Source organism: Oreochromis aureus, linkage group 7, assembly GCF_013358895.1.
Source record: "Oreochromis aureus strain Israel breed Guangdong linkage group 7, ZZ_aureus, whole genome shotgun sequence".
In the NCBI taxonomy this organism is placed as follows: domain Eukaryota; kingdom Metazoa; phylum Chordata; class Actinopteri; order Cichliformes; family Cichlidae; genus Oreochromis; species Oreochromis aureus.
The window spans coordinates 39,609,756-39,631,268 of record NC_052948.1 but is presented as its reverse complement, the minus strand read 5'-3'; the positions used below and the strand labels follow the sequence as shown (position 1 = coordinate 39,631,268).

General features: G+C 40.5%; 1 protein-coding gene across 1 annotated transcript in view; it reads right to left on the bottom strand.

Annotated features, from left to right (window-relative positions):
* Nucleotides 1–10,289, bottom strand: part of LOC116316899 (matrix metalloproteinase-17-like) — an 89,081-nt gene extending 78,792 nt beyond the window's left edge. Inside the window, exon 1 of the mRNA XM_031735547.2 lies at nt 9,744–10,289. Within this exon, the coding sequence (XP_031591407.2) occupies nt 9,744–9,887 (144 nt within the window). The 5' untranslated portion in view covers nt 9,888–10,289. The remainder of the gene's footprint in view (nt 1–9,743) is intronic.
* Between the last annotated feature and the right edge of the window lie 11,224 nt (nt 10,290–21,513).

Genomic DNA, 21,513 nt, shown 5'->3' with positions numbered 1-21,513 from the left:
TATTTGATCAAGTTGGAGTCCATGTACTCACTGGAGAGAATGCTAATTATTGCTTCATAATTTACTGTCACAAAGTCACAATATATGGTGCTACTTAATTATTTATATAAGAAGGTATGGGGTCTACACCTCCATACATGTGCTTGCATGAATGCATATCCACCCCCATTACTGCAACAAACAGAAACAAATTCTGTGGGAAATGCTTTGGTTTCATATGATAAATTATAAAAGGGACACCTACACACTGTTTAAAATGACGCCCACAACAGCTTGCAGTTTTGTTTTTTTGAAGAATGCTTTTTGTCAGAGACTGTGTAAACCTCCTTGCTGAGACAGCCACCGGCTTGTCATAAAATCTTGTTTACTATGAGAAAAATGTGCTTAATTTGTGCAACTTGTACCTCATTTCTGAGAGGCCAGAAAGATGCACCTGTTTAAACACAAGTCTCTGCATTCTTTTTTCCAAAATGAGCATATTTCAGTACAAAGGGTATTAATGGCAGGCCTAAAAATTACAGTACAAATTAACCTTCACTTTATGGCAGAAGACAGAGGGTATATACTGACTGATGCCAAAGTTGATGAAAAATCCAGCAGAGTTAAAGAGATAAATCTACAACCGAGTACCCAAAACATTTTGTGTAATATGTGTCTTTCTCCTCACTTCTGAAAACAAATTTATTACAATTTCACTGTTAGAAGTCCACTTCTCGTGTTTCTTTTCTAATATGCACATGCATCAATAACAGAAGGGTAGATAACCTTTGTGACTAAATGGGGTAGTGGGAGATGGTAAAACAGGATGCCAAGTAGAAAGAGGACTTAAAATGTCAGCAAGAGATTAAAGATAAACAAACTGATGGAGCCAATTAGAACAGCCCCCCTACAACTGGAGCCTAATTTAATAAGCATAAGTTTCAGTGTCTCCATTGAGGGTAAAAAGCCCCCAAACCTTCTTTGAAGTTCTTCTCTCTGTGGGTGCTAATGTGGCATGGCAATGAGTGAAAGCCCAACAGACACATGGACTGAATAAAGCTTGGCCAGTGTCCCTTGATAGTGGGGATAAAAGAAGGTCACACACAAATACATAACAGACCTGACAGAATTAGACTTTAACTTGTTTGTTTCTATGGGTTAACCTATACACCAATTATCCACAACATTAGAAACCCACTAGAAAGTTGAGTGTACAGCATGAATCATGTTACAAAGAAATGTTCTGCTGGGAAATCTTGGATCCCGGCATTCCTCTTGATTTAACTTTGACATGCAATATCCACCTTAATATTGCTGCAGACTGAACACGAGGAAGCCAACATGGAAGTGCCAAAACTGCAGCCCACCGAGGCTGACTGTAAAAGTAAGCCCCAAATCAACAGTGTTAAAATGCATGTTTACAGCCTGGTACAAGACAAGATTTTGGATAGTTTCCCCCTTTTAAAAAACTGTTTGGTCATTGGATTTTTTTTTAAACAACTCACTTGTTTTGATTTTGTTCGAGCTTAAAGATGGAAGGTGCGGCTGCTTTGATCGACGGGACAGCGTCTGTGATGCTGTAGCCTTTTTGGAGTATTTTGAATGGAATCTCACTCAATAAACATGTCCTCTTATGGCCTTACTCCAGTTTATGCTCCAGATGCTAGGTGAAATTCAAGTATTTGATCTGTGTCACATGGCACTTTTTAGCAATTATCTGTCTCTATGCATTGCACACATCCAGTTGATGGATGTTTAGAGAAAAACACTTCCTCAACAGTGCAGCCGAGTGATGGAAACATGTTGAGTTAAAAATCTGAAAGCAGCCTTTGTTTTTGTTCCTTTTGCTTGCATCAACTTTGGGAAATCTCGAACTATAACAAAAAGGTCATACGGTGACATATAATTGCCTGTCATTCAAATAATCAGCAATCAGTGTCACATGTACATCACTGTTAATCTCTGTGACCTTTAGTGGTATGGAAAATTGTCAATCAAATCCACTTTACATAAACTAGGAACAGTATAATAGAGTGGCATTGCATCAATATGTTTGCTCCATGATCAGGTAGTCTGCAAATTCATCTATGTAATTCCATTTTAAAGTTCAATTGAATTCAGTTTTATTTAAATAGCACTAATTCAGAACAACAGTTGCCTCAAGGCACTTTGTACAGTAAAGACTCTAACAGTATTAGAAAGACACCCCAACAGTTACCAAAACCCTATGAGCAAGCACTTGGTGAGACATAGGGTGGAACTAGGCTCAGGGAGGGGCGGCCATCCACCACGACTGATTGGGGATGAGGGGGAAGAGAAGGGAGACAAGACAAAAGGCAAACTATAGGAGAGAGACAGCCAAAGTTTAATAATCGCTAATGATTAAATGCAGTAGAGGAGTATAAACACACAGAGACGGAAAGGAGATGAGTGAAGTAAAACGCTCCTGGGAAGCCCACCAGCAATCTACAAGCCTTTACATACCGAGTGTGTAATATTTGTGCAAATGTTTTGAGCATTAGAAATATTTTTCAGACTCAGCTATGCTTAATGTGGCCGTTCACACTGACCATGTAGTTATGCAGGACAAATTTGTGGCATTTATTCTTTTTTGGATCAAGTTTGATTTTTCTGATTTTCACATGCAAATAAACAGATCTGACCAATCAGACCAGTTTCAACTCCTCGATCAAACCATGAAATTCTCCCTGCCGGTGCCTTCACTGGAGAATTGTATGAACCCAGAATCTGTTTCTTCCTTTCCTTGTTTATAAATATTAGGATCAGCTCATCATCGCTTGTTTTTTCCACAGTGCATTTTTTTAGGGTGAATTATTCAAAAAATAATGCAACACATTCAGTATGTATATAAGTTTCACAAGTTTGTGTCTGAAAAATTCTGAGTTTCATGTCACTTTTCTGCAACTTGCTTGGTGCGTAATGGCCTTATGACTATTGTAGCATAAGAAAGGGATGGTTCATGGTCACCTGACTCAGCCCTACATTTAAGCTTTATCAAAACGGAACATTTTTAAGCCTAATCTTGAAAGTAGAGAGAGTGTCTGTCTCCTGAATCCAAACTGGTAGCTGGTTTCACAGGAGCCTGATAGCTGATGGCTCTGCCTCCCATCAAATCAAATCAAATCAGTTTTATTTATATAGCACTTTTAAAAACAACAGCTGTTGAACAAAGTACTCTACAATGGAATAAAATTCTATAAAATTTTAAAAAGAAAGTAAAATCAAAGATAAGAGAAAAATAAGAATAAAATAATGACAGACTCATACAGAATTAAACGCCAAGGAGTAAAAATGGGTCTTTAGACGAGTTTTAAAAGTATCCAGTGTTGAAGAGGTCCTGATATGTAAAGGCGGTTTATTCCACAGTTTCGGAGCAGTCGCAGCAAAAGCCCGATCTCCTCTGTGTTTTAATCTAGACCTAGGGACAACTAGCAGCATTTGATCCACAGACCTCAAAGATCTCCCCTGAGTATACCAATTTAAAAGATCAGAAAGATAAATAGGAGCTAGTCCATGCAATGATTTAAAAACAAGTGTCAAAATCTTAAAATCAATTCGAAAACTAACTGGCAACCAGTGTAGCGAGGCAAGTATAGGAGATATGTGCTCTCGTTTGCGCGTGCCAGTCAGAAGCCTTGCCGCAGCGTTTTGAACCAGCTGTAGTTGGCCAATAGATGACGAGGTAACACCAGAGTAGAGGCTGTTGCAGAAGTCAAGGCGAGATGAAATAAATGCATGGATGGCTTTTTCAAAGTCGCTGAAACGGAGAAATGGCTTCACCTTTGCAAGTAGGCGGAGGTGAAAGAAGCTGGTCTTGATCACATTATTTATTTGCTTATCGAATGTTAAATTACTATCAAAAATCACACCTAAATTTCCCATTCGCCTTTTATAAACTCTAGGAACCACAAGTAAGTGCAGTCTGATAGTGAAGTGCTCTGTTAGGACAATAAGGTACTAAGACGTCTTTAAGATAGGATGGGGCCTTATTAAGTTCAGAGCTAAAGGAGTGACTATATATGTAAGGATGTATATATGGACTGCCCTTGTACACAATTCATAAAGCCATGAAAGAGCTGCTGCACGTTTCTATAGTGATCCTCACAGTGATGTCTGTCTAGCTTTAGCTGAGGAATGTTGGCAACTGTCATGTCTACATTAAGCATGCTCATTCAAAAATACACACAGAGCATGCACACACATGCAAGTGTGTCCATATCGCTGTGTTTGACTCTATTTTAAACTTGAGTCCGAAACAGCAAAGCTCTGTTCTTACCATAAACCCAAATGCAAAATTAAGCCCACTTCAGAATGCGATTCAAACAGTCAAATAAACTGCAATTTACAGGATCACGAGTGCCTCTTAAAATTCTGCAGATTGTTACTTGCTCATTATATTCACTTGATAGGAGTTTGAGTATCAACAGTGGACTAGAGAAAGTAGGTCTAATTGCCAGTGATATTTGGATGGAGGCGCAGCTTATCTCTGCCACCCACTCAATCTCTCTTGGTCTTCTTCCTGCTCCTGTAATTCTCCTCATTTTATTTGGACATTCAGACGAATGGGATCATGAACCCATAGCGGTCTTGAAGTTGACTCCAAAGATGACAAACATTTGTCCTCATCCAGTCCCTCACCTTTTCTTTATTTCAACCATCTATTTCACTTGTTCAGAAATGACAACTGCTTTGTAACGACAAATAATGAGATCACTAGTGTGGCACTGACCAACACACACACACACACACACACACCTTATAAAACAAAAACACACAAACAAGAAGAAAGTGGCATTCACATACAGACATAACCACATTTATTATAATTCTGCCAATTTCTGCAAGCAATTTCAGAGAAGCTTTGTTGTTCCTTTTGGGTTTTCTTGATCGTGCTATTAAAGCCGTCTATTGGCAGTTCAGTTGGCATGGCTATGGATTATTTTAGGTTTTAGCATGTGAGCCACCATAACACCAGAAACCACTGTAATTACAAGATCTAGTCGGCCCTTTGAATAGCAACGGCAACCAAAACCTTGATCCGGTCAAAGACAAGAGGGAAGGCGGGGCCCCTGAAGTTAAAATAGAACTGTCCACATGGAGTTGATTTGAGGTTTTCTATATGGGGAGCCCTGGAGAGTGCCTGCACAAGTAATGAAGTCAGTTCAAACCAATCGCGTGCAGCTCTGTTGTGGAAAACATCACTCACTTGCCCACAATATTAAATCCATCACTACTGTAAAACTAAACAAAAATAGATGGGAGAGAACTACTGTGTTGAGACTAAGATATCCACCCTTTTCTGCTGAAATAAAAAGCAGATAAACTGATAAGATCCAGCCTGGAGTGCTTGTGCCACCAACCAGTTCAATCATTTTACTGTTACATAAAGTCAGACGGCAGAAAAAGAGTGAATTTGTTTTGGTGCATATAAATCTGAAATGCACATGCAAACCCACTAAAAACACATCCCAGAGCACTAGAGGCTTGTTTTACTAGGATATTTTAGACTCGCCAGTATAGTTAGGTAGTCATAATTTAACTCAGAGAGTTACATAGAAATGAGCACTGGTTTTATGGACTCGCTTCCATTTTCTGCTGGAGTAAATAAAGATAAGTGTTTTGATGTGGTTGCATGACCAGCTGTGTCTTAATTTTCCCAAAATGTGTTGCAAATTATTCCAATGATATCTGATTACTTACATTTGAGCCATTGTCAGAGTCAATCTTTGTGAAACCAGCCAAAGGTCAGGAAAATTCAGAACTTCAATATTAGAAAGGGATTTAGCAGTTTGAACAAACAAGGCAACTATCACATTCATGGCTTAAATAATACAGACAAATTCATTTGCTGGCTGAAAACATCATGCAGAAGTGCTGCAGCTGCCACACTTAACTCCCACACCAGCATGCTACAGCGCAGCCAACAGAGCACCAGGGCCCTTAAGATCCTTGCTGAATTGGGCTCTAAGGATATTATGAACTCTGACAGTTTCCTCAGAAACTTGCAAGTCCCAAGAGAACTTTTACACTTAGCAAAGCTGCAATGACAGATTGGAAAGGAGCAGATTGAAGGACTGGTTCATTTCCACAGTATCTCCCTCTTCCCGAGAAGCCGGGAATGTGTTATATATTACATGATGAACGCTCTCTCTCTCTCACTCTCTGTTAATCATGACACAATGCTGCACAGAAATCTACCCCTTGACATCAGAGAAAAAAATGCCCTTGTCCTGGATATAATCCCCATGACGCAGTAGTACAGACATAAGGGTCACACGTTAAGATGGAAGTGGAACGGTAGTGCTAAAAGTATCCAAAAGTCGGGCATGATAGAAATTAAGTAGCATTTTACTTTTTCCTGCTTTTCATTCAATATCTGCTGTCTTTTCCTTTCCTTTTTTGTTGGGTTTTTTTGATAATATATAGCTGATTAGTCATTTCGGTGTACAATGCTTCCATCACTCCTTCCCTTGACTGTTTCTGCATCCAGCTTTCTCTTTGAGCTCCCTCTCTCCCTGGGCCTCTACGTGTAATCAGAAGAACCATGATGTGCTGGTAGAAAGAAAGCATCCTATATCTGGGTTGGAAGAAGAAAATTGAAGGAAGGAGACTGAATGACTGAGGGGACAGAATATAATACTGGTGAACTGCGCACTCATGAGAGGCAAAGAAAGAGCTAATGAGGAGTGTTGGGGCCGGGCACGCCGGTTGCATGAGAATTCAGTATTATGAGGTCTAGCAGGGAAGAGGAAAAAAAGGGAGCAGTGGTAAAGAGGGTGGCGTCTACCAGGGTTTCCTTTTTTTTCTTCTCTACTCAGTGGACAGAAGACCAGATGGTACTCTCATTAAAGGAATTATGAAGCAAAATGAGAGTTAGACGCATACTGGTAAGGAGTGGTTATCCCATCAGGCATATACACACACTTATTTTGTTTTATTGCTTAAAGACATGAAAAAATAAATAAGTTAACATTTTCAGCATTAAAAGATTAAATGCAGGAAAGGCATTTTTTCCACACTTTTATAGCATTAAAGCGTAATTAAGGTGCTTTTATCAACAACTCTTACGCTCACCACACCTCTAGCTTAAGACAGCTGCAATAGCAAGTACAATATTAGAGACAAACAGTTCCCAGAGGAAGTCAGACATTCTGTACTGGAGTAGAAAGCAGCCATCAGGATTAAAATGACATTATGAGTGGAAAACATAGTGCAGGGACCATTATAGCTGTTGTGTAGTAGTTCCCTCATATGCTGAAATTGCAAATTGGTGCTCTGCAGTGATGTACTGGGCTAGATAACAGCAAAGCTGAAAACTGCATGCCTCAAAGCTGTGCTTAAGTTTGTGGTGCAGTTAATTATGGTCACTGTGTACAGTGGTTACAAAGAGAGATGGATACATTCAGCGCTACATTCAGCACGACTAAAAGCCAAGTAATGGCTCTGAAGCGTAATGGGACTGTGGAGCAGTAGAGCTGGAGATCAGGACACGCTTCTGTGGGTAGATGGTTGTTTTTGTGGACCGAGTCCCAAATGTATAGCACTTATGAAAACCACTGGGCTGAGCAGGGGAGAAGCTACTCAGACCCTCAACAACTAATTATCCACCTGTTTTTCAACAGCTGAGGGCGATTTCATCAATGCAGGAGAAGTCGTATTTAAAAGTTAATCAACCAATCACAGGGGAGAATGGTGCTCATCTGCCTACCCATGACCATCCTAAAGCTGCTTTCACATACTGAGAAAAAAATCCTGGCATTGCAAACATGCTATATGCTGAAACTGTTGAGTCTATGGTGCTAACCTTACGATAGGGAATGACATGGTGTCAGAGCGTCGATAAAGCCCCAGCTTTCAAGCAAAACTTCTCCAGTGTGTTAATTTGTGTATTTATTCTGCTTTATCGAATTACAAATTGGAGACTTTGAGGTTCTGGAATGTTGATTAGAAAAATCAAGAAATGTGTGGATGTCACCTTGGGTTCTGAGAGACTGTGACAGGTATTTCTTCATTATTTTCTCTAGACTTTTAGACATAACAACTAACTGTTTCATTGCAGAAATTACTCCATTAATCAGTAATGAAAACAATGTGTCTAACCACTCCTGTCAGTGATGCTTAGACATTACCCCCACTACTATTTATAGGCTACAAATTATTTAAACATTATAGTTAAACCCATCTAAAGCCACTCGTAGTGAAGCAGCTAGCACAAACCTGAGGAGAGCCAATGTAAACACATGACTGATGAGGATAGTGCTTGAAGTAGCAAATATTAAACCCAACCAGTCTTTTCAACTCAAACCAGGATGGTTTAATTGATGAATACGTGGTAAGAAAAACTGCTTCAGTCAAGGATACATTGTTCTGTTTCTCCTGGCTACATAAGAGACCAAGTATTTGTTGAGTATCAGGATGGCTTTAAGGTATGGCGACCAAACATTTGCAATTAACACACTGTATTCTTCAAACCTGAGACACTGAAGGTCAAAACATGTCTGCAGGTCTGAGAATGGAACACCATGGAAACAAAATGTTGTCTCCAAAACATCCACCAGGGAATATGTGGAACTGGTCCAGCTTGAGAACTAACCCTGAAATTTCTTTGATAACAGACTTAATGCTCAATCTTCTCCATCACCACCACCAACAACGACAAAAAAAAAAAAAAGACAAACAAGCAGCTGGCAGAGATGAATGCAGGGAGACCCAAGCTGAATGAACAGCAATACAACATGAATCCATCAAAGCTCGGAGGGATGAATCTCTATGGGGAGACTGACTATGGTTTTACATTAGGCAAAACAATGTGGAGATAACAAGAAATACTAAAACCTAATGAGACAGTTAAGTTGATCTGTAATATAGCCATTAATGTAAACACTTAATTAGAGTGTCTCAAGAGTTCCTAATTAACAGATACTTGTTTAATTTGCAAGTCCGCAGCTCATTAAACTCCAAATATAAAGTGGAAGTATTGTGAGCCCAAGCTGCTGATGAAAATATTATATAATAGCTTTAATTTGCTGAATACAGTTCACTGAGAGGATTGGAGTGATTTTTTTTGACTGTACGAAGGCTTATGCATAAAACAGAGTGTAAATAGTAAAATTCACATTACAATTATGGACTTGTTCCACACTTTAATTCCATTTATCACCACAGTAAACTAATGAAAACTATTAAACTAGCAGCTCACGCCAGTAATAGGTTTGCACCTTATCTTTTTTTTTTTCCTCATGCTGATCAAACTCAGCATTAGGGAAAATATACTGAAGTACTCTTTTAGAGGCATTACTGAGGAAAGGAAATAATGTCCTATGGCTGAGGTTGTCGTCGCGCTGGAAGGGAGCCCCGCTTGCCATTCATCAGTGCAGGATATATACTATGTCAGCATGCTGTGGAGGAGGTCGATATGCCGCCAAGGCAAATACATTTACATTTATTTATTGAATACCATTACAGGGACTCTGATTCCTGCTTTGGCAACAGTCTCCTATTTTTCTCCATTACACCTAGTCTGCAACGCCAGGCTACCCTAGGGACACTGGACCGCTGCGAGGTGTTACAGTTCGGATCAAATGGAAAGGACGGCATTTCTACATGCAAAAGTAGGGTAAACTGCTCATTTCCGAGAGTTGGTATGCCCACGGGAGGTCTGAAAACTTTCCACTCCCCATGCATGTCTAAAAACGTTAATGTAGCAAACTTCCTATCCCCGTGTAAAAAGATGGAAAACTTACCACCCCCATGTCCAGCTGCTCGGTAGTCAGAGAAGGAGCCGCTCCAGCCAGAGGTAAAAACCACAATACCGGCATCACCACCAGCAGCAGCAGCATCTTAGGAGAGATATTCCTCATCCACTTGTGAAGAACCAAAGAAATCATGATGCCCTATGACAGGCTGATCCTGCAGGGCTCAAACATCGACCCCGGCAGCCGCATCCACTGGATAAATCACACGCCGACACTCTGTGAAATGTGCCCGAGTCAGTCTACCTCACTGTTGACCGTAAGCACATAAAACACATTAAACCCGTTTCTCTCTCTCTCTCTCTTCGGTAGGGACGTTAAGGAATTTCAAGTTTTTGTTTTCTGCGAAATAACACTTGTAATCACCGCCTAAGTGGTCACAACAAGAAGAAACAAACTGAATATTCTCAGTCTGTATAAGAAGTCCTTCACAGGTTATTTATTCCAGCAGCAAGACACCCGAGGTCCGCTCCGGATCGTGCACTCTCGAACACTGTGGAAAGAAAGCAGCTGTGTGCGGCTTTGTCCCGGGCAGGAGAGGAGATCGCACGTTGACAGGCACACTGAGAGAGTGGATGAGTATTTGGCTCAAAGGATTCTGGGGAAGGAGGGAGAGGGGGGAGGGAGAGAAGGGGAGTTCAGCGCCTTTCTCAGCCCACTTGGACTCTACTTAATGTATGACGCGCGTCGTGCGTAACGTGAAGGTCTCAGGGGCGGCTTGGGTTAAGACATAAAGCACAGTTTATCGATGTTGCTTTTTTATCCTTACACGAGAAATGTGTCAGTGATAAGTGTGTATATTTCTTGGGCTAAATCCTATTTTGAAGCAGTGGCGTGAATTTTAGTTTGTCTGTGTGTTACACAAACAGGAGATCGAAGAAAGATACAAAAGAGCGTCTTTTAACCATCCATCATGGTAACATTACAATACCAGTATGCTTGTTCCCTGAAACGGAAATACAGCGATATATACTGGAAGGGTCAGACAGAATCTTTGAGACATCCGTATTTCGCAGTTGGTAAATCCTCTTAACTTCGTGATTGCTCGAATTTCCTCTGGTGCCAGTGGATTTAAAAAAAAAAAAAAAAAAAAAAGTGAATAATTTATTATGGATTAACTGCAAGTGGATGTATCGATACACCCGCCAAGATCATTTGCCTTTATTGTCATTGTCACAAGAACAACGAGACAGCACAGGCTCTCCAACAACAATTAATAATAACTAATAAATGATAAAAAAAAAAATAGTACAATTAAAATAGTAAATACAAATTCATTTTATGTAATTTAAAGCCAGGAAGAGTTGTGTATGCGAGCCATTAAGAACTCTGATTGCTTGTGGATGGAAACTGTTTGTCATTCCACAAGTCGTTGCTTTAATGGACCTGAACCTGTTGCCTGATGGGAGCAGCTGGAACAGGTGATGGGCAGAGTGAGAAGAGTCAGTGAGGATAGGTAGCTGCAAACAGTGGGTGGAGATGGTTGTAATATATGGAAGCTCTGCCCCAATGATCTTTCCAGCAGTTTTAATGATCCTCTGGATGGCTTCCTGTTCTGCCTTTTGTGCAGCTAAAGAGCCAGGCAGCAACACTCTCTATTGCACATAGGCAGAAACTGACCAACAGTCTCTGTGGTAGCTTTGCTTTCCTCTGTTTCCTGAAAGAAAAGAGGCATTGTTGGACTTTACTGATGGACAAAGCTGTGTTGGAGTCCCAGGATAGTTTCCTGTGAACATTAAGAACTACAAGCTGGTGACACACACCATCTCCTTACTGTTAATGTAAAGTGGGGGATGGTTACACAGACCTGACCTCTGGAGATCCACAATCATCTCTTTTGTTTTGCTGATATTCAGGCAGAGTGTGATCAGAGCACCACACTGCCAATTTATCTACTTTCTTCCTGTAAGGCCAAACACTGTGGTCTCATTCCCACTTTGGGGACTCTATGAATTTGTGGTAAGAAATACGACTTTAAATATAAATTTCAATTTGTCTATTTTTCTGTTTAGTCTTAATCTTAGTCCTGAATTTGTCTTATTGACAAAGAGTACATTTACAACACAAGACTTAGAGATAAAGTAATAATTAAGGCACAAAGTGGGTTGGGGTTTACTATCACACATTTTGAATTAGCTTGCTACAAGCCATAAAAATAGTAAACTTGGAACTCTTCCAGCTCTCCTCATTGTGCAGTTTTAATCACTGCTAATTAAGGCTAGGTGATCCAATTTTTAGTCCTTATTATTCCCTAAGTGCGACTTTATTCAACTAATATTTTAATACATGGCAGCACAGCAGTGTGGTGGTTAGCGCTGTCGCTGTACAGCAGGAATGTCCTTGGTTCAAATCATATCATAGTGCTTCTATGTGAAGTTTGCGTATGTTTTTTTTCTGTGTCTGTTTGGGTTTTGTCCTGGTACTCTGGCTTTCTCCCCCAGTAACAAAGACATGCATGTATTAGGTTAATCGGTGCATATGAATGATTGACTATCTCCCTGTGTCAGTCCTGTAACAGATTGGCGACCTGTCCAGGATGTAGTCCACCTCTCATTCTGCGACAGTGGGTATAGGATCCTATGTCCCTGCATTGGATAAGTGAAAGTGAATGGATGGACAGATTGAAAATGCAATGGCAAGGAATGAAGAAACTTTGAGTTAATTGGTATATAAAGGGTTTAAAAGGGTCATTTGATTGGTGTTGGACAGGCAGACGTCATGGTTGCTTCTTCACTGCATCATCCATGGGAACATTTCAAAGTAGATCACAGCCAAGGTTATTCAGTCAGTTCTTTGACGCCACTGTGCCCTTTCAGGACACCATAGTGGCAGCAGTCGTAGTCGAAGCAATCATCTAAGTAGTAATATTATTGATGCAGATTTTCAATTAAACCATGGGTAGTGAGTGCTCAAAGAGTTAAAGAACATGGGGATTAATAAACATATCAGCAGAAGCTAGGTCAGTGAAGTAGAGAAACTGCATATGTCTCTGAAATGCAAAGATGTTTTATGTTGTACCCCTCATTACACTTCTATTTTCACCATATTTGAGAAAACATCAGAGAAAACACAAAACAATTTGCTGAGCTACAGAGATAATTATTATATGAAACAGTGGTACGAGGCGGTTCCTTTCTTCTCAAAAAAAAAAAAAGGGTAATGCACTAATTTATTTCCTTTGTGTTGCATAATATTTAAATCCACCAGGTATTGTAGGTGCATTATTGTAATGACCAGCATACTGAGAGCACATTTAACTAGTTCGTATGCAGACTGGTCACTCGATGTAAACGGTATAAAGTATTTGAACGCATTTAAATGACTGATGCTTGTTTTTATTTTATCGTGTTCTTGTTCTTGGTATGAATGGACACACTTGCACATATACACACATTTATTCTGATCCATTACAGCAGTCATTCGTCACTGGTCCAGAGGGGGAAAGACATGAAAAATATATTTTTGCTCAGCAGCATTAAGTTCTGCTGTGTTAGAGCTGCTTCCAGTCCCAGTCAGACTAGTCATATTGCCACAACATTATGATAATTGTAGCATCCGAATATTGTGTCTCACAGCATGCCTGCTGGCAAAAAAGAAGCTTCAGTCATCTGGTTTTATATTAACAGAAGGTTAAAATATCCATTTACTCATCTCAGTCTGCTGTGCACATTTTACCTGAAGTGTTTCGCCATCCTCAGACTGCTTCCCAGAGAAATTTAGCTCATTTTCTTGGTCAGATCGCATAATGATAGGAAGAGCCATTGCCCAGTGCAGACGTGGACTGAATTGAGTTTTTTGGCCGCTGCTGCTGTAGCGTGTGCATTTTGATATTTATTGTAGAACATTGTGCCAAATGGCCGCAGACCTTTTGAATTCCTCAGGATAAAACTCAACAGACGAGTGCATTGTTTGATGGCATTGAGCAGCGATGCGATTGTTGTTGTGTGCCTTACTGGGTTGTTGTGTGATCAGAGAGACGATATTTGATCATTCTTATTAAGTCATGTAAATCCTAAAGCGATAATTATTGTGCAGCATAAATGATTTATCTTTGTCTATTGCGTGTGTCAGACCCTCTGTGGTCTGCTTCATAACTTGTTGCAGAGATATTTGCGCAAGAGTAAACTACATTACAAAAAAGCAACATTTTCTACATTACCATAATCCAAATAATTAAACAAGTTATGCTTGTTTTATTTTCAGACTAATAAAAAAATGCATCTTTTGATCTGCTGTCTTTCTAAATGTTTACCATTTTGTTAAAAAATGGATAAAAATCCACAGTAATACTTTTTCCCATCTCCACTGACCCTCCTGAACTATTTAAAGTTCCAGAGCCAATGCTGGAGTTATACTCTGAAATCTCAATTTCATCTAAACAGCATCCATTTGTCACATTTTTGTTCTCATTCTGAGCAGGTTCTGCTGCCCTGCTCACAGCAATCCGGAGTAGCAGTGACGAGTACCAGACTGTGGCCCCTTCTGAGTCTTAAAAATTATTTTATGTGGCATTTAACACATAACTTTTGATGCGCCACAGGAACACTGCATAAATAATATACACACGTAAACTGGTTAAATGCAGATATTCACCCCTGGGAAGGTTGAATGTAGTAAACTCGATTTAGCCTGCCAGAGTGCATGAGCTTTACTGTAAATAATGCTTTTGATTACATTTATTTAGTTAACAATATCTCCCTGGACAGTAAAATCAATCAAGGATATGTTATAATTAATCAATCAGTGTGTGTTTGTGTGTGTATGTGTCGTTGATTCAAATGCATCTCTCTCTATTTCCACATCTCTCTTTTTCCTCCTCCCCTTCAAAGTCTGCCTTACCCAATTCTTCTGTCACACTCTCGCAGACTTTGATGTATAGTTCTTGTAAGTCCACAAACGCTGGGGGCAACCCACCATAAAATCTACAGTGAGAAGACATGAGGGATCTCCCGCAGACTTTCTCAGCCCTTCATGCACGCTTTCTGTAAGACGCTTGAGGACATGCTCCATAATTCATATGATTGTGTCTTTTAAAATACGACTAGTAGGAGAAGCCCAGAAGTGTCCAAAAACAAATAAGCATAAAGGAAACAGAGTTCAGGTCTGCATGTAGATATGTACAGCAGACACAGGTCATTTATCAGCTTTCAGCTGTTTGGCCTGTGTGAAGACATTTTCACCATACTGCGAGCTGGCTGGTCTGCACACATGCTCATTGACGTTTGCAGATGGATGATTACTGACTGTCTTTGCTAATCCGCTCTGTGAATTTATTTATTTATTTATTTTTTGCTATTCTTTAGCTTTTGTTTGTTCTTTTTAAATTAATTTTGAAACACATAAAATGCAGCAAAGAATTTAGTAAAACAAACAAACAGGTGCTTGAGCTAGTTCTTCTGTGGTCCTATTGAGATGGGTTTTCTGAGCTAGGATTAACAAAAACAAAACCAAAATTAAAGCTGCAAGCAGCGATATGAGGGCCCTCGCACCCCCGGCGCGTCGAGCCAAGCCCAACACCTAAAACCAGCGCTTCCGATCTGATGTCACATTGATGGAATTCATGCATTTAACCACCAGCTAAAATTTCATCTCATTCAACCATTATTATAGTCGTCCCACTAGGTGGCGCTCTAACCATTACTGACAAATGGCATAACAAACATTTCCGACCTTGAGTCTCATCACGCCTGCGACCTTTGGGAGAGATTGGACATTGTGTTTTGAGCGACAGCAGGTTACTGCTTTTTGGCGAGTAATTGAAACTCCACGTGCCGCCATGACCACCCGTTTCCCTGAACGTAAAAAGCTTCGCAATTTAACATCACAAAGGTCTTTAGATTCCACACACAGGAGATCGCGTAAATCTAATGAAATCCCTGGGAGGAGTTCGTCAAAGTATGAGGCCTGAAAAGAGGGAAAATGTCGCCAAATTTACACATTAATTTTAAAATGGCTGACTTCCTGTTGGATTTGGGATATTGCTCCAAGAGACTTTTTTGTACATCTTGATATCTCCAATAAGCTTGCCAGGTTTCAAACTCATACATAAAACACAGAGCAGGGGCTGTTGTTTTGAAATTTTGTAGGGGCGCTGTGGAGCCATTTTGCGCTGTTCAAGGAAAATGAACATATAAAACAAATCCCTCATCACATTAGAGGTGTGCGCCAAATTTCAAGACTTTTTAAACTTTTCAAGCCCCTCAAAAGCCACTTCATCTTTCATGGTGAACTGCGTTGCCACCAGGGTGCGCCGTTCAGTTTATAGTCACAATTTTCTCACTGAAGCATCAAGAGGGACTGATGGTGATATTCACCGCTTTTGAGGTGGCCACGATGAACCTGTGAAAATCAGTACAACAAAATGAAAGACATGACATTTCCTGGTGCCACTAGGTGGCGCTCTACGTATTCCTGACAATGGGCATATCAATCTGTTCAGGGCGGGTCTGACATCATCCCTGTAAAATCTGGTACTGATCACATTGGATTTCATTGAGTTACACTAATTTGTTTCTTCATGGCGAGACCTCAATGTTCGCCATGCTGCTGGGGTCACACCCTTCAGCGAAAACTCACAGTTTTCTCTGTAACCCAAGACCAACTCCTTAAGGCTTTCCTGGAGAAATTTGAGGCTGCAGATGTCACCCATTACAATACTGTACCCCAAAGTGTAAAACATGACATTTCCTGTCTCTGTTAGTACATGACTTAATAATTGATCAACAAATCGATTTACTCTGCCTTACAGAAACCTGGTTGCAGCAGGATGAGTATGTTAGTTTAAATGAATCAACACCCCCGAGTCATTCTAACTACCAGAAATCCCGAAGCACAGGCCGAGGGGGCGGTGTGGCAGCAATTTTTCACACCAGCCTATTAATTAACGAAAGACCAAGACAGACTTTTAATTCATTTGAAAGCCTGATGCTTAGCCTCGTCCACCCCAGCTGTAAAACTCAGAAACCAGTCTTACTTGTTATCATCTATCGTCCACCTGGGCCTTACACAGAGTTTCTCTCTGATTTCTCAGACTTTTATCTGATTTAGTGCTCAGCTCAGATAAAATAATTATTGTGGGTGATTTTAACATCCATGTAGATGCTAAAAATGACAGCCTCAACATCGCATTTAATCTGTTACTAGACTCAATTGGCTTCTCTCAAAATGTAAAAGAACCCACCCACCACTTTAATCACACTCTAGATCTTGTTTTAACGTATGGCATAGAAACTGAATATTTAACAGTGTTTCCTGAAAACCCTCTGCTGTCTGATCATTTCCTGATAACATTTACATTTACAATAATTGATTACACAGCAGTGGAGAGTAGACTTTATCAAAGTAGATGTCTTTCTGAAAGTGCTGTAACTAAGTTTAAGAATATAATCCACCCACTGTTATCATCTTCAATGCCCTGTACCAACATAGAGCAGAGCAGCTATCTGAACGCTACTCCAACAGAGGTCGATTATCTTGTTAATAATTTTACCTCCTCACTACGTACGACTCTGGATACTGTAGCTCCTGTGAAAACTAAGGCCTCAAATCCAAAGTCCCTGACTCCGTGGTATAATTCTCAAACACGTAGCCTAAAGCAGATAACTCGTAAGCTAGAGAGGAAATGGCGTGTCACAAATTTAGAGGATCATCATTTAGCCTGGAGAAATAGTTTGCTGCTTTATAAGAAAGCCCTCCATAAAGCCAGAACATCTTACTATTCGTCACTGATTGAAGAAAATAAGAACAACCCCAGGTTTCTCTTCAGCACTGTAGCCAGGCTGACAAAAGTCAGAGCTCTACTGAGCCAACCATCCCTTTAACGTTAACTAGTAATGACTTCATGAACTTCTTCACAAATAAAATTTTTATCATTAGAGAAAAAATTACCAATAATCATCCCACAGATGTAATATTATCTACAGCTACTCTTAGTACCATCGATGTTAAGTTAGACTCTTTTTCTCCAATTGATCTTTCTGAGTTAACTTCAATAATTAATTCCTCCAAACCATCAACGTGTCTTTTAGACCCCATTCCTACAAAACTGCTCAAAGAAGTCCTGCCATTAATTAATTCTTCGATCTTAAATATGATCAACCTATCTCTAATAATCGGCTATGTACCACAGGCCTTCAAGCTGGCTGTAGTTAAACCTTTACTTAAAAAGCCATCTCTAGACCCAGCTGTCTTAGCTAATTATAGGCCAATCTCCAACCTTCCTTTCATATCAAAAATCCTTGAAAGAGTAGTTGTCAAACAGCTAACAGATCATCTGCAGAGGAATGGCTTATTTGAAGAGTTTCAGTCAGGTTTCAGAGCTCATCACAGCACAGAAACAGCTTTAGTGAAGGTTACAAATGATCTTCTTATGGCCTCTGACAGTGGACTCATCTCTGTGCTTGTCCTGCTAGACCTCAGTGCTGCGTTCGATACTGTTGACCATAATATCCTATTAGAGCGATTAGAACATGCTGTAGGTATTACAGGTACTGCACTGCAGTGGTTTGTATCATATCTATCTAATAGACTCCAGTTTGTACATGTAAATGGAGAGTCCTCTTCAGACACTAAGGTCAATTATGGTGTTCCACAGGGTTCAGTGCTAGGACCAATTCTATTTACATTATACATGCTTCCCTAGGCAACATCATTAGAAGACATAGCATAAATTTTCACTGCTATGCAGATGACACGCAGCTCTATCTATCCATGAAGCCAGGTAACACACACCAATTAGTTAAACTGCAGGAATGTCTTAAAGACATAAAGACCTGGATGGCCGCTAACTTTCTGCTTCTTAATTCAGATAAAACTGAGGTTATTGTACTCGGCCCTGAAAATCTTAGAAATATGGTATCTAAGCAGATTCTTACTCTGGATGGCATTACCTTGGCCTCCAGTAACACTGTGAGAAACCTTTGAGTCATTTTTGACCAGGACATGTCCTTCAATGCACATATTAAACAAATATGTAAGACTGCTTTCTTCCATTTGCGCAACATCTCTAAAATTAGAAATATCCTGTCTCAGAGTGATGCTGAAAAACTAGTTCATGCATTTATTACTTCCAGGCTGGACTACTGTAATTCACTATTATCAGGAAGTCCTAAAACTCGCTGAGAAGCCTTCAGCTAATCCAAAATGCTGCAGCAAGAGTACTGACAGGGACTAGAAAAAGAGAGCATATTTCTCCTGTTTTGGCTTCCTTCATTGGCTTCCTGTTAAATCCAGAATTGATTTCAAAATCCTGCTCCTCACATACAAGGTCTTAAATAATCAGGCCCCATCTTATCTTAATGACCTTGTAGTACCATATCACCCTATTAGAGCACTTCGCTCTTGCACTGCAGGCCTACTTGTTGTTCCTAGAGTATTTAAAAGTAGAATGGGAGGCAGAGCCTTCAGTTTTCAGGCCCCTCTTCTGTGGAACCAGCTTCCAGTTTGGATTAGGAGACAGACACTATCTCTACTTTCAAGATTAGGCTTAAAACTTTCCTTTTGCTAAAGCATATAGTTAGGGCTGGACCAGGTGACCCTGAATCCTCCCTTAGTTATGCTGCAATAGACGTGAGGCTGCCGGGGATTCCCATGATGCATTGAGTTTTTCCTTCCAGTCACCTTTCTCACTCACTATGTGCTAATAGACCTCTCTGCATCAAATCATATCTGTTATTAATCTCTGTCTCTCTTCCACAGCATGTCTTTCATCCTGTTTTCCTTCTTTCACCCCAACCGGTCGCAGCAGATGGCCGCCCCTCCCTGAGCCTGGTTCTGCCGGAGGTTTCTTCCTGTTAAAGGGAGTTTTCCTTCCCACTGTCGCCAAAGTGCTTGCTCATAGGGGGTCATATGATTGTTGGGTTTTCTCTGTATTTATTATTGTGCTATCTACTGTACAATATAAAGCGCCTTGAGGCGACTTTTGTTGTGATTTGGCGCTATATAAATAAAATTGAATTGAATTGAATTGAATTGAACTGTTCCCACTAGGTGGCGCTGTCCCTGATGTCAAATATGGCAGTTGAAATATGTTCAGGGGTGGAGCCTTATCATATGTGTCCACTTTGGTCAAGGTCGGACAATGTATGACAGAACGAGAGGCAATAAGATTTTCATGGCGAGTCATCGAAATTCGCCACGGCGCCACGGCGTCACCGTATCCCGAAAACTCAAAAGCTCCGCAATTTAACATGGCCCAGGTGTGTAGTTGACACTGACCAAATATGAAGCTTGTACGATGAAATTCCAATGAGGAGTTCGAAAAAGTTCGAGGCATGGAAATGGCAAAATTAGAGCCAAAATGTCACCTTCACTTCCAAATGGCGGACTTCCTGTTGGGTTTAGGACATGGCCATAATAGACTTTTATGTGCGTCTCCGAACGTTAGATATGTGTTCCGAGTTTTATACATGTAGGTCATACCCATCTCGGGGGCTCGCGTTTCTCATTTTTCTAGGTGGCGCTACTGAGCCAATTTTCCCTGGACATGTCTACGGACATTAAAATACGTAAATTTTCACCAGACCTGACGCGTGTGCAAAATTTCATGAGTTTTTGAGCATGTTTAGGCCCTCAAAAAGCCGATTCATTTGCCGAAATAATAATAATAATAATAATTAAAGCTGCAAGCAGCGATACGAGGGCCCTCGCACCCCCCGCGTGTCGAGCCACGCCCAACACCTACAACCAGCACGTCCGATCTGATGTCACATTGATGGAATTCATGCCTAGAACCACCAGCTAACAATTCATCTCATTCAATCATTATTATAGTCGTCCCACTAGGTGGCGCTCTAACCATTACTGACAAATGGGATAACAAACATTTCCGACCTTGAGTCTCATCACGCCTGCGAACTTTGGGAGAGATTGGACATTGTGTTTTTGAGTGACAGCAGATTACTGCTTTTTGGCGAGGGATTGAAACTCCACGTGCCGCCATGGCCACCCCGCTTCCCTGAACGTAAAAGCTTCGCAATTTAACATCACAAAGGTCTTTAGATTCCACACACAGGAGATCGGGTTAATCTGATGAAATCCCTTGGAGGAGTTCGTCAAAGTATGAGGCCTGAAAAGAGGCGAAAAAGTGGCTAAAATTACACCTTAATTTTAAAATGGCTGACTTCCTGTTGGATTTGGGATATTGCTCCAAGAGACTTTTTTGTACATCTTGATATCCTCCATAAGCTTTCCAGGTTTCAGACTTATAAATAAAACACAGAGCAGGGGCTGATGTTTTGAAATTTTGTAGGGGGCGCTGTGGAGCCATTTTGCACTATTCAAGGAAAATGATCACATAACAACAAAGCCCTCATCACATTGGAGGTTTGGGCCAAATTCCAAGACTTTTTAAAATTTCCAAGCCCCTCAAAAGCCACTTCATCTTTCATGGTGAACCGCGTTGCCACCATGGTGCGCCGTTCAGTTTAAAGTCACAATTTTCTCACAGAAGCATCATGAAGGGACTGATGGTGATATTCACCGCTTTTGAGGTGGCCACGATGAACCTGTGAAAATCAGTAGAAGAAAATGAAAGAGATGACATTTCCTGTTGCCACTAGGTGGCGCTCTGCGTATTCCTGACAATGGGCACATCAATCTGTTAAGGGCGGGTCTGACATTATCCCTGTAAAGTCTGGTACTGATCAGACTGGATTTCATTGAGTTATACTAATTTGTTTCTTAATGGCGAGACATCAAAGTTCGCCATGCTGCAGGCTCACACCCTCTCGCGAAAACTCAGTTTTCACTGTAACCCAAGACC